The sequence below is a fragment of the Micropterus salmoides genome, unplaced genomic scaffold, assembly GCF_014851395.1.
Source record: "Micropterus salmoides isolate LMB-PRFRI ecotype aquatic unplaced genomic scaffold, ASM1485139v1 Ms_hic_scaffold_13, whole genome shotgun sequence".
Lineage (NCBI taxonomy): Eukaryota > Metazoa > Chordata > Actinopteri > Centrarchiformes > Centrarchidae > Micropterus > Micropterus salmoides.
This window is the reverse complement of record NW_024040374.1, coordinates 33775547-33789784: the sequence shown is the minus strand read 5'-3', so window position 1 is coordinate 33789784 and position 14238 is coordinate 33775547. Positions and strand designations below refer to the sequence as shown.

At 41.4% G+C, this 14238-nt stretch overlaps 1 protein-coding gene across 1 annotated transcript in view; it reads right to left on the bottom strand.

Annotated features, from left to right (window-relative positions):
- The window catches only part of lonp1 (lon peptidase 1, mitochondrial), a 35761-nt gene that overhangs the window by 5585 nt on the left and 15938 nt on the right, over positions 1 to 14238 (bottom strand). The window contains exons 11-18 of the mRNA XM_038716902.1: positions 5346 to 5484; positions 4715 to 4893; positions 4359 to 4446; positions 3280 to 3402; positions 3059 to 3175; positions 1102 to 1242; positions 652 to 817; positions 409 to 495 (exon numbers count right to left, since the gene is read on the bottom strand). Coding sequence (XP_038572830.1) covers positions 409 to 495; positions 652 to 817; positions 1102 to 1242; positions 3059 to 3175; positions 3280 to 3402; positions 4359 to 4446; positions 4715 to 4893; positions 5346 to 5484 — 1040 coding nt within the window. The remainder of the gene's footprint in view (positions 1 to 408; positions 496 to 651; positions 818 to 1101; positions 1243 to 3058; positions 3176 to 3279; positions 3403 to 4358; positions 4447 to 4714; positions 4894 to 5345; positions 5485 to 14238) is intronic.

Below are 14238 nucleotides of genomic sequence, written 5' to 3'. Positions count from 1 at the left end.
ATGCTCAAATGCCCACTCCTAAATGCTCAAATGCCCAATCCAATATGGCCAAATGCCCAATCCAATATGGCCAAATGCCCAATCCAATATGGCCAAATGCCCAATTCTAAATATTAAATGCCCACTGCTAAATGCTCAAATGCCCACTCCTAAATGCTCAAATGCCCAATCCAATATGGCCAAATGCCCAATTCTAAATATTAAATGCCCACTGCTAAATTCTCAAATGCCCACTCCTAAATGCTCAAATGCCCACTCCTAAATGCTCAAATGCCCACTCCTAAATGCTCAAATGCCCAATCCAATATGGCCAAATGCCCAATTCTAAATATTAAATGCCCAATCTTAAATACCAAATGCATTTTTGATTTAGACTTATAGTTTTTGAATAAGGCTTTCCTGACTGACCGGTAACTTCCAGTGACCCCTCTCCTTTAGGGTCCGCTCCTCCAGAAGGACGGCGCAGCGATGTTTCGATGAACAGCGTCGTCCCTCCTACATAGAGCACAAAATGCAGGCAGATCTTACAGATCTAGGTTACATGTGTATGTGTTTGTGTGTCGGGGGTAGGTTTTGTCTCAATATTGATAGGGCAACAACAACCCTGCCCCTAACATCCATATGTTGTGTGTGTGTGAGCATCTGTCTCACCCAGAGCAGTCCATGCCAGCCCCATAACCACTCCTGGTGGGGTGACGTCGTACATTCGATCCACTGTGAAAACAGGTTTACCCACGTAGTCCTGCAGGTTGTCAGGTGTAACAGTCACTGCGGTTTGCTCACCGCTGACTATATTGAATGCAACCTTACGGAAAACCTGACAGATGAAAAAGGGATTAACACTGGGTCTCCTGTGACTGTGCCATTAAGTTGAGAAAATATGTTTCTTCCATTCATACCAGTGACTTTAAGATTAGTTTAGCAGTTTTCTTTTCTTTCTTTTCCTGTCCCAACCTTATTAAAGGATGAAGTAGTACAGAGGGGTTTTTTTGTGCCATGCTACTGGTTCTGCTGATTGAGACCAAAACCTTTGTTCTGAGTGCCCTGGTTCATGTGAACCCTGGTTTGGTAAAGACTGAACAGAGCTTTACAGTTTTGTACCTTTTCAACTTGTTTCTGCAGGTTCCTGACTCCAGATTCCCTGCAGTACTGCCTGATGAGCAGACTGAGGGCGTCAGGGGAGATTGAAGCCTTTTCCTCGGTCAGACCACACAGAGAGCGGAGCTGAGGGACCAGGTAACGCTGTAAATACAGACACACAGAGAAACACAGCTTTAAAACACAATGTACTAGTAAGATACAGTGGGTACGGAAAGTATTCAGACCCCTTTAAATTTTTCAGTCTTTGTTTCATTGCAGCCATTTCCCAAAAATCAAAAAAGTTCATTTTATTTCTCAGTAATGTACACTCAGCACCCCATCTTGACAGGAAAAAACAGAAATGTAGAATTTTTTGCAAATTTATTAAAAAAGAAAAACTGAAATATCACATGGTCATAAGTATTCAGACCCTTTGCCGTGACACTCATATAGACAGCACCTGAGGTAAATATAAGACCTTACAGCTCACAGTGCATGTCAGAGCAAATGAGAATCATGAGGTCAAAGGAACTGCCTGAAGAGCTCAGAGACAGAATTGTGGCAAGGCACAGATCTGGCCAAGGTTACAAAAAAATTTCTGCTGCACTTAAGGTTCCTAAGAGCACAGTGGCCTCCATAATCCTCAAATGGAAGACGTTTGGGACGACCAGAACCCTTCCTAGAGCTGGCCGCCAAACTGAGCTATCGGGGGAGAAGAGCCTTGGTGAGAGAGGTAAAGAAGAACCCAAAGGTCACTGTGGCTGAGCTCCAGAGATGCAGTCGGGAGATGGGAGAAAGTTGTAGTAAGTCAACCATCACTGCAGCAATCCACCAGTCGGGGCTTTATGGCAGAGTGGCCCGACGGAAGCCTCTCCTCAGTGCAAGACACATGAAAGCCCGCATGGAGTTTGCTAAAAAAAACACCTGAAGGACTCCAAGATGGTGATAAATAAGATCCTCTGGTCTGATGAGACCAAGATAGAACTTTTTGGCCTTAATTCTAAGCGGTATGTGTGGAGAAAACCAGTTACTGCTCATCACCTGTCCAATACAGTCTCAACAGTGAAGCATGGTGGTGGCAGCATCATGCTGTGGGGGTGTTTTTCAGCTGCAGGGACAGGACGACTGGTTGCAATCGAGGGAAAGATGAATGCGGCCAAGTACAGGGATATCCTGGACGAAAACCTTTTCCAGAGTGCTCTGGACCTCAGACTGGGCCGAAGGTTTACCTTCCAACAAGACAATGACCCTAAGCGCACCGCTAAAATAACGAAGGAGTGGCTTCACAACAACTCCGTGGCTGTTCTTGAATGGCCCAGCCAGAGCCCTGACTTAAACCCAATTGAGCATCTCTGGAGAGACCTGAAAATGGCTGTCCACCAACGTTTACCATCCAACCTGACAGAACTGGAGAGGATCTGCAAGGAGGAATGGCAGAGGATACCCAAAACCAGATGTGAAAAACTTGTTGCATCTTTCCCAAAACGACTCATGGCTGTATTAGATCAAAAGGGTGCTTCTACTAAATCCTGAGCAAAGGGTCTGAATACTTACGACCATGTGATATTTCAGTTTTTCTTTTTTAATAAATTTGCAAAAATTTCTACATTTCTGTTTTTTTCTGTCAAGATGGGGTGCTGAGTGTACATTACTGAGAAATAAAATGAACTTTTTTGATTTTTGGAAAATGGCTGCAATGAAACAAAGACTGAAAAATTTAAAGGGGTCTGAATACTTTCCGTACCCACTGTATATTGCATTTTTATTTACTATTTGATTTCTGAACTGTGAAAAAAAATGAATCTGCTTTGATTAAAAATATACAACAATAATCATAAACATAGCTTTGTGCTCTGCACTTCAAGCACACCAATTAACCGGCAAAAACTCAATATGGTTCTACCCCCTTAGAGTTTGAACCCTAACAACATTGTTTTGTTTTCTACATTATCAGTGCAGAGACATATGTTGGTGTTACCTCAGCGATAGCCAGTTTCTCCTGTGCCACATATCCAGATACATTGATCATCTCCATCCTGTCTCTGAGAGGCTCTGGGATGGTGTCAATCACATTTGCCGTACAGATAAACAAAACCTTTAGTGGAGCAGACAGATAGGTGGGGCTTATAAAAACTGCATTTTTTTTATGTAGTTTTCATTAGGACTGTGGAATTCTTCATAAAGAACACACACGCCTACCTTTGACAGATCTACAGGAACATCAAGGTAGTGATCGAGGAAGTTAGCGTTCTGTTCAGGATCTAGAAGCTCCAGTAATGCGGACGATGGATCGCCCTGGTAACCACGACCAATCTTATCCACCTGGTAATGACAGGTTAGATAAAGACACCCATCAGTATCATTAACATAATGCATGTATGTATGTGTGTGATTAAGCAATTAACATTGAATCATGTTCTGTGGCATGTATCAAAATGCTGAGTAGGCTCAGTTGATTCGGATTTTGTATCAAGATGGCAAGAACAAAAGATGGGACTTTGAATGAGGGTTCACTGTTGGGGCACGGATGGCAGGAGTTTCAGTCGAAGACTGCTCAGCTGGCTAGAGTTTCAGTAGGAACAGTGACTAAAGGGACATCTGCATTTAGATTTCTGGGAAAGACATCAGTAAATAGGGACAGAAATAGTTGTTGACAGTGCACATGATCGTGATGCTTGTGCTTGTAAGGAAAAACAGAAGAGCAACTCTTCCTCAGGTGTCTGACAATGCAGGACGTGATCAGACTGCGAACAGTCTGTCGACAATTACACAGAGAGGGAAATTACACTAGGGCTGTAAATGAATGCACATTTGAGATTTCAGTGGTGCACATACCATAAGCACTGGTCTACAGAGATGTGAAAAACTATTTGGTCATCCTTCACCATATTCTTCACTAGTGGGTGAGTGCATGTGTAGCATACACCAGGAGAACAGTGCACGCATTAATGTTTGACCCCTACAGTCAGGGGATCCAGTGGCTCTGTTATGCTGTGGGGCATTACTGGTATGGTTTGCATGTACTTGTCCTCTTAGAAGAAAGGGTCACTGCAAAGCAATACAAAGCTGTTCTGGGTTCAATTCCCACTGTGAGACATCCACCACTGTGTCTCTGAGCAAGACACTTAACCCCTAGTTGCTCCAGAGGCGTGCGACCTCTGACTTGTATAGCAATTGTAAGTCGCTTTGGATAAAAGCGTCAGCTAAATGAATAAATGTAAATGTAATGTAAATGAACTCATCAGACTGAAGTACAAGAGCAGCATCACTATACGGACCTCGTCTATTAGCACCAGGGGGTTCTCTGTCTTGGTTTTCTTCAGGCACTGGATAATCTTCCCAGGCATTGCTCCAACATACGTCCTCCTGGACAGACACACACACACACACACACACACACATATATAGTTATCAGCCCTGACATTCCATGTCTGTGCATCTCTAATTGTAACTAATCACATTGTATGTGCACTTAATTCTAGTATTACCTATCCTTATCCAGCTTTCCAACCCCAATCAATTCTCTTGACCTTTTTCCCGCCCCTCACCTGCCCAATACCAGAGACAGACCTCTGTACATAATGCATATACTGTCCTAGTTACTCAGTAAAATTGGCAGAATAAACTTCCAGACCTGTGTCCTTTAATCTCAGCCACATCAGTCATGCCTCCCACGCTGAACCTGAAGTATTGTCTGTTGAGGGCTCTGGCTATGGAGCGGGCGATGGAGGTCTTTCCTACACCTGGAGGACCGTAGAAACACAAGATCTTCCCCTGGGTGGAACCACGCAGCTGGCTCACCGCTATGAATTCCTGCACAAAGACAGAGATGAAGTCAGGTTCATTTCTACTAGAAAAGCTCCACAGTTGATCACGTGTGGATAGATGCATGTTCTTTTGTTCGTGTTTGTGTTATGGGCGATATGGCCAAAAATGTTTTCATTCGATATCGATAATTATCTCAATTAAATTATTATTTCTTTCCAGTTTAAAGGCTTAACCAGATGGTTAACAGTGTTTATGATCAGATCTTTTTGCAAAAAATATAATTAGTAAATCTTTTAGCAGTCCCTTTTACTCAACAAAATAAATATCTAAATAGAAAATTACATGCTAATTTGTTAGTGATTCAAATGAATTTAATCAAACATTTATTGACGATATTCTGAATATTTGTTATTTTGTTACTGTGGAAAATTAGATTACAATAATTATCATTATTGTTTTATTGCCCAGCTCTAGCCCTTGTGTGTGCATTTGCTGACCAATATGCGTTTCTTAACATCATCCATCCCGTAATGGTCCTCTTCCAGAACATCTTTGGCTCTCTCCAATAATAAGTTCTCTTCACTGTTGGTACCCCAGGGCATGCTAGTCAGCCAGTCCAGGTAGTTACGGGTTACACTGCAACACACAGTTGTTGTTTGTTTAGGTTTTTTGTAATGTAAAAAATGATTGTAGTATCCTCAGTGTGAAAAGTGTTAACAGAACTACCAGTGCATATAAAATATCAAGATTAGCTATACAGATTACCATAAAGCATCCCTGTGGAGTTTTCTTCTCAACAATGTTCTTTTTCCATTAATTCAAGTTGTTTGCATTCAATGCGTACACACTGGTCTGGCAAACCTGCAGAGTGCATTTCCTACCTCATAAAACATTGAGATATTTTAGATCTTGCTAGCTAAGAGTCTTCTTTCACACTACCATTTGCTGGCACATCGCTACACTGTGTGCACAATTATTAAGCAAGTGAGTATTTTGACAATGGGCATTTTTTCATGCATCTTTCCCAACTGCCAGCTGTGTAAAAGTTGAATTCTTATTGGATTTAAGCATATTAAGTGATGTGTATTTGTGTAATGAGGGAGGGTAAATGTAAATGCTCTAGTCTTTTCGACCACTCAAAGTGCTTTTACACTACATCTGCATTCACCATTCACATTCATTCATTGAGCCTAAGTGCTCAAACAGAAACTAACATTCACACACATTCATACACTAGTGGAACAGCCATCAGAGGCAATTCAGGGTTCAGTTTCTTGCCCAAGGACACTTCGACATGCTGGAGGAGCCGGGGATTGAAGCGCCGACCTTGCGATTAACGGGCAACCCTGGCCTAAAGAGATCAACACCCTATATTAAGGTGTGCATAATTATTAGGCAGCTTAATTACCTCAGGTAAAATGAGCCAAAAATAGAACTGACATTTAACTGACACTAAAAAGTCAAAAATTGTAAAATTCCTCTTAGTCAGATGCAACACTTGAAATAGCTAAACTTTTGAGGTGTGACCACCGGACAATCAAACCTTTTGTTGCTAATAGTCAACTGGGGCACCATAAGCTCATGGAGAAGAAAAGGCGCAAATTAACTACAAAATATATCCGTTTTTTAGATATTGAGAACTGTATGAGGTCATCAGCAGTCACATGACAAAACAACCTGATGGTGTTTTTATTGTTTCTGGTGATTTTAATCAAACAGACCTCAGAACTTCTTTCCCTAATTTCCACCAGCTTGTCCACATCCCCACCAGAGGAACAAACACGCTGGACCACGTCTACACCAATATTCCTGGCAGCTACAAAGCCCTCCCCCATCCCCATTTTGATCTATCAGACCATATTTCTCTGCTTCTTCAGCCCACTTGTTTCTCCTGCTGCATGTATTGTCCCTGTGTTTTCAAATGTTGACTGCAACCACTTTTGTCTCACTTTGTGGACAAGGTTAGAGCTGTCAGGGCAGGCATTGTTCCATCAGCAAACCCCCATATAGTTAAACATCACAGACTTTCAATACTGGACTCCTTCTGCTCCGTTACCCTGAATGACATCATTAAATTAGTGGGCATGATGAAACCTTCCAAAAGCCCTGTTGATATTTTACCCACATCTTTGCTTTTAAAATCCATACATCTACTTGGCCCATGTTTGGTTTCAATTTTAAACTTACCTCTTCAGCTGGGCCAGGTCCCCAGCTGTTTTAAGCATGCGGTTGTTCAGCCTCTCTTGAAAAAGAATAATCTTGATGCAGCTTCATTTAGAAACTATAGGCCTATTTCTAAATTGCCTTTTCTTTCGAAAATTCTAGAAAAGGTTGTTGCGAACCAGCTACATAATGTTTTGGATTCCCATAATATTTTTGATAAATTTCAGTCTGGTTTTCGTACAAACCATTCAACTGAGACTGCCCTCCTTAGGGTATCAAATTATATTTTGATGGCTGCTGATGGGGGTAAATGTTCTGTGCTGGTCCCATTAGATCTCAGTGCAGCGTTTGATACTGTTGATCACTGCACTCTGATTGATCGACTGAAAGCATCTGTGGGCATTACTGGTTCAGCTCTGAACTCGTTTTCCTCCTATCTCTCTGACAGGAGTTTCTCTGTGTCCATAGGAACATATATGTCAGACTCTGCTCCTTTGTCTTGTGGTGTTCCCCAAGGTTCTGTGCTCGGCCCCCTGCTGTTCAGTCTGTATATGCTTCCTCTTGGAAAGATTATTGGTAGCTTTGAAGACATATCTTATCATTGTTATGCTGATGAGATCCAATTATATTTATCTTTTAGTCCTCATAGGCTAGACAAACTGTCTGTGTTGCACAATTGTTTAGCCTCCATTAACAAATGGATGGCAGACAACTTTTTGCAACTAAACACAGACAAAACTGAGGTGTTGATTTTTGCCCCAGACAACATTACCCCTCAAATTAGGTAGGCCCTTGGGGCTCTATCATCCTCTGACGGTAATGTGTGAAATCTGGGTGTCATTTTTGATAAATCTATGTGTTTTAACAGTCATGTCAAATCTGTGGTTTGTTCCTGTTTTTTCCATCTCAGGAACATTGCTAAGATTAGATCTATGGTTTCTAAAGAAGAGATGGAGATGCTTGTTCATGCTTTTATTTCTTCTAGTCTGGATTATTGCAATGTACTGTACACTTGTCTAAACAAATCCTCCATAGACTGACTGCAAGTTGTGCAGAATGCAGCTGCAAGGCTTTTGTCTAAAACTAACAAGAGATCACACATTACTCCTGTGCTTAAGGCTCTTCATTGGCTTCCGATTGGTACATTTTAAAATTTTAACCATTACTTATAGAGCCTTGCATGGGTCTCTTACATCGAGGATCTGTTGCATGCACACATTTCTGGTCGCTCTCTGAGGTCTTCAGGCCAACACCTTTTAACTTTTCCCAGAACACGTTATAAAACAAGAGGTGATCGTGCTTTCTGTGTGGTGGCTCCAAGGCTCTGGAACGCTCTCCCTTTAGCCTTGAGAGCCTTGGATTCTGTGGAAACTTTTAGAAAACACCTTAAGACACATCTTTTTAGACAAGCTTTTAACTAGCTATATAGTTTTGTATTTTAAGTGTTGTTTTTGTTGTTATTTGTTTTATTTTATTCTATTGAAGGGTGCTATATAAATAAAGTTTACTTACTTACTTACACACAGCTGATGAAAAGGGTCAAGCCAACAATTAAAACAGTCAAAGTGTGGACAGATGGCTACAGCAGCTCTACAGGACTATTTTTCAGAGCACAGATTGGAGATCGCCACCCAGGAGAGCCTTGAGGAATATACATCATCAGTGACATCTTACATCAGCAGATGTGTTGATGATGTGGTGATCACTAAAATGATAAAATCATTCCCCAATCAGAAGGCCTGGATGAATGGAGAGGTGGGGGCTCTATCCAGAGCCAAAAAAGCTGCTTTTCGGTCGGGTGATGAAGAAGCTTACAGCACCGCCAGCGTGAGACTGAAAGCTGGCATCAAGGAGGCGAAGCGGAAACATCAGCAGAGAGAGAGACCTCAACACCAGCAACCCCAAAGATATGTGGCAGGCCATCAAAAACATCACAGGGTACAAAAGCAGGAGCTCCCCCATCATATGTGAGGCCACATTACCTGATGAACTTAACACCTTTTATGCTAGTTTTGATCTCCTCAACAAGGAGTCAGCTGTAAAGTCTACTCCACCTCCAGAGGACCGGCCCCTGTCAGTATCCACAGCAGATGTGAGGAGAGTCCTGCTGAGAGGGAATATGAGGCCTGGCCATGTACTAAAAACCTGTGCCAATCAACTAGTTGATGTTATTACTGACATTTTCCACATATCAATGTCTCAGGAGAAGGTTCCCACCTGCTTCAAGACAGCCACCATCATACCTGTACCAAAAAAGTCTGCAGTGTCTAGTCTGAACGACTAGTGCCCTGTGGCACGCACTCTGTTGTGAAGTTTGTGGATGACACCACCATCATTGGCCGGATTTCAAACAAGATGAGACTTCATATCGGAAGGAAATTGATAATCGTACAAAGTGGTCCTCAGAGAACAACCTATTACTACTACGAGACTCTGCCCTGTCCACTCTCGCTCAGCTTTCAGACCGGAGTCTGAAGGGAAATGCTAGCTAACCGCTTTCAATTTCCAGCTGTTGGGGAAACAATGAACAGACATTGTTGACATCTGTTTTACTAACAGACACACTGTAAACTAGTACATTTACTACCAGACTGACAACTTACTGGCTTTCACCATCACCTTCTACCACTCCCTCTCACATATTTGCTTGCCCACTCACTCGCTACGCACACACATTGCACTGCCTTTAAAAGACCTAACTCCTCTGCTCTTCTAACAGCACCTTTTACACATAGATGTCCTTTGATGAATGCAAAGAAGAAAGCAAGCAAAGCATTGAGTGTTACCATGCTTGTACAGTGTGTGGGTGAAAATTATTAATACCGCATTGATATTAATAATTGTGTGAAATTATAGTAGTAAATATGCTAGCGAGATGCACCGAATATAGCGGAACCATGTCTCTGCTATGTGCAACTCAATATCTCAATACCTTATCAATAGCAAAAATGGCATGTTCCCACCATCTGTCAACCACTGGAATAGTGTAAAACTATTGATGGGAATCAGAAATAGGGACAACTGTATGCTTCGAGAGATACAAACAAAATGACGACCCACTAGTAAAAAAAAAAAAAAGTACTACTAAAAAAAAGCCTTTAAAAAACTCTACTAGGTATTTTTAATTATGGACAGTTAGGTCAATTACCCAGAACATACAAGAGTTTAACTTGAACAGAAGGACATGAATAGGAGTGACTAGGCTGCTTAAAGAAGTTTTGCCCTAGTCAGCACTTCTTTACTAGATATGATCAATCTGTCGCTATCAACAGGCTATGTACCACAGTACTTTAAAGTACTCTGTTAAAACTCTTCTTAAAAAGCCCAACCTTCATCCAGGGGTTTTAGCAAACTATAGACCTGTATCTAACCTTCCATTTCTCTCTAAGATCATCGAGAAAGCAGTTGCTAAACAGCTGTGTGACTTTCTAGTGCTGGAATTCTCCTATAGGCCTGTTAGGCTACATTCCATTTTTGGATTGGCAAAATTTATTCAGCTCTAACCTGACAGGACAAGATGCTGGTGGCAATCGGCTACCTAAAGATGAAAATATACAAATATAAGACTCATGAACCCTTGATTGTAAAGCCACAGTCCGACCCAGTAGGGTAGCCTACTAATTATGTCTTTGCAGTGGAAAATGCGTCAAGGTTCCAACTAACTGAAGTTTTAGACGTCTATTTTACATTAAAAAAAATCTTGCTCATTTCGTCTTTAATGAAATGCTGTCAAAACACATTCAGACTATCAGCAGCTAATAATGAAAAACTCACTTTGAAACTACATTTATTTGTTTTAGCTGCACCACAGTCATCCTCACTCAGAAATATTCACATCATCTCTAACATAACTGATACTATAGGAATGTTCTGTCAATCAGTGCGTCTACAATATAAAAGATTACTGTTCATTGTTTTATACAGATTAGTTTAAACAGTGATCACTGCAGTAAGTAAGTGTTTCAGTGCAACTGTCCAAACTGACAGCTGTCTTGTGTCTACAGAATCATAGTGTTATAAAGAAGGACAGTGTAGCCTATGACTTTTATTCTGTGCTGAGGATAAATCCACGATGTCCGGAGATAACTCTCTGTCCATACATTGATGACAGTTTGATCATGAGTGGTCATGTTCGAGATCATGTTTGGGTAAAAACGAATTGCCTCTAACTAGGATTTTGATGTTTTGAATGACGTAAATGTTTTCAGATGTGTTTTAATATTGACAGTAAGAATGAGGAAATGAAAGAGTGTGTCAGACAGCTGCTTCAGACTCTGCAGGAGGGGAGGAGTCAGAGAGAAACTGACAGCTGTCCAACTTATCCATTCCTCCTCAGGAGGAGGTTAGGTTCACAGCATCAGTTGCTGGAGTTCCTGATCTAGGGTTTATCTGATACCACTCTTTGAAACAGAAAATCCAGAGTCTCCCTCATTTCAGGCTGAACGCAGAATTTTCACTAATCCTGCTTTCTGAAATGTCTGTAAATATTTAAATAAAATTTATTGAATTGAGTGCCACCTGAACAAGACTCAGAATCATCTACAGTGAGGAAAACAAGTATTTGAACACCCTGCTATTTTGCAAGTTCTCCCACTTAGAAATCATGGAGGGGTCTGAAATTGTCATCGTAGGTGCATGTCCACTGTGAGAGACATAATCTAAAAAAAAAAAATATCCAGAAATCACAATGTATGATTTTTTAACTATTTATTTGTATGATACAGCTGCAAATAAGTATTATATATATACCTGTCTATCAGCTAGAATTCTGACTCTCAAAGACCTGTTAGTCTGCCTTCAAAATGTCCACCTCCACTCCATTTATTATCCTAAATTAGATGCACCTGTTTGAGGTCGTCAGCTGCATAAAGACACCTGTCCACCCATACAATCAGTAAGAATCCAACTACTAACAAGACCAAAGAGCTGTCCAAAGACACTAGAGACAAAATTGTACACCTCCACAAGGCTGGAAAGGGCTACGGGGAAATTGCCAAGCAGCTTGGTGAAAAAAGGTCCACTGTTGGAGCAATCATTAGAAAATGGAAGAAGCTAAACATGACTGTCAATCTCCCTCGGACTGGGGCTCATGCAAGATCTCACCTCGTGGGGTCTCAATGATCCTAAGAAAGGTGAGAAATCAGCCCAGAACTACACGGGAGGAGCTGGTCAATGACCTGAAAAGAGCTGGGACCACCGTTTCCAAGGTTACTGTTGGTAATACACTAAGACGTCATGGTTTGAAATCATGCATGGCACGGAAGGTTCCCCTGCTTAAACCAGCACATGTCGAGGCCCGTCTTCAGTTTGCCAATGACCATTTGGATGATCCAGAGGAGTCATGGGAGAAAGTCATGTGGTCAGATGAGACCAACATAGAACTTTTTGGTCATAATTCCACTAACCGTGTTTGGAGGAAGAAGAATGATGAGTATCATCCCTACTGTGAAGCATGGGGGTGGTAGCATCATGCTTTGGGGGTGTTTTTCTGCACATGGGACAGGGCGACTGCACTGTATTAAGGAGAGGATGACCGGGGCCATGTATTGTGAGATTTTGGGGAACAACCTCCTTCCCTCAGTTAGAGCATTGAAGATGGGTCGAGGCCGGGTCTTCCAACATGACAATGACCCGAAGCACACAGCCAGGATAACCAAGGAGTGGCTCTGTAAGAAGCATATCAAGGTTCTGGCATGGCCTAGCCAGTCTCCAGACCTAAACCCAATAGAGAATCTTTGGAGGGAGCTCAAACTCCGTGTTTCTCAGCGACAGCCCAGAAACCTGACTGATCTAGAGAAGATCTGTGTGGAGGAGTGGGCCAAAATCCCTCCTGCAGTGTGTGCAAACCTGCTGAAAAACTACAGGAAACGTTTGACCTCTGTAATTGCAAACAAAGGCTACTGTACCAAATATTAACATTGATTTTCTCAGGTGTTCAAATACTTATTTGCAGCTGTATCATACAAATAAATAGTTTAAAAAATCATACATTGTGATTTCTGGATAATTTTTTTTAGATTATGTCTCTCACAGTGGACATGCACCTACGATGACAATTTCAGACCCCTCCATGATTTCTAAGTGGGAGAACTGCAAAATAGCAGTGTGTTCAAATACTTATTTTCCTCACTGTAACTGCAGAAGCACATTTAGACCCTCAAGTTTAACAGATAATATGAAATCTATAGGCAAAGACTTAAAGGTTCAGTGTGTAATATTTCTCAGGATCTATCGAAAGAAATGCAATGCAAGATCCATAACTATGTTTTCAGTGGTGTGTAAAGACCTTACATAATGAACCGTTATGTTTTCATTACCTTAGAATGAGCCATTTATATCTCCATAACAGCAGGTGGATGTAGCCACGTTGCATCGTTATGTTTCTACAGTAGTTGAAAACGGACATGTGTTTTGTTCTTCTTGTTCTACTTCTGGTAGAATTCAGGCAGTGCAGACACTCATCACTATGTTGAATACGTACGTTAGAAGAACATGAAGTAGTAGTAATAATATACTGCAGGGGTCTGCAAATAAGTTTTGCATTGGAGCAATATTTTCAACCTTAGATGGTGGGTGAGAGTATAAGGCATAATATTGACTCACATAAACATATTGTATAGTTAGGTCAGCCAGTAAGGCGGAACAGGACTGACAGCCAGAGGGTTGAGGGTTCAATCCCACCTTGGGGACAACTTTTTTTTTTTCCCTCTTCAACAAATGGATTAAGCAGCAAATGTTTCTCACATTACAGCATGTGCTGCACTGTTTTTGTTTCAGTGTTTGATCCACATCCATCAACCTACGGACGCCTTTTCATTTCCCCAGTATCTCCAGGCAGAGGACATTTAGGGGAATCACGTATTATGATGGCTCTTTCAGAGGTGAGTCAAGCAGGCTACAGGCTCTTTCAGTGTGGTTCATAATTTCAGAAGTACAAGCTCAGTTCAACTCCAAATACTGCTTTACATTAATTAAACAAGCTTCTCACACTTTTTATTTTGTGGGCAAACCACTAAAGAGTTAGTGATTACGTGAGTAACTGTTGCTGTCATGACTAAGATCAAATTCAGCACCGCTATCAAAGCATTTATTTATGTATATTTTGTGCTGCTATCAAAGCACCGTAATCTGGCAGCGGGTCCATAATCACAGAGAGAATAAACATGTTTCACTTGTCAATGTTTGTATCTAATGTGTGGTTTATAATGGACTGTGGAGCAGAAACAG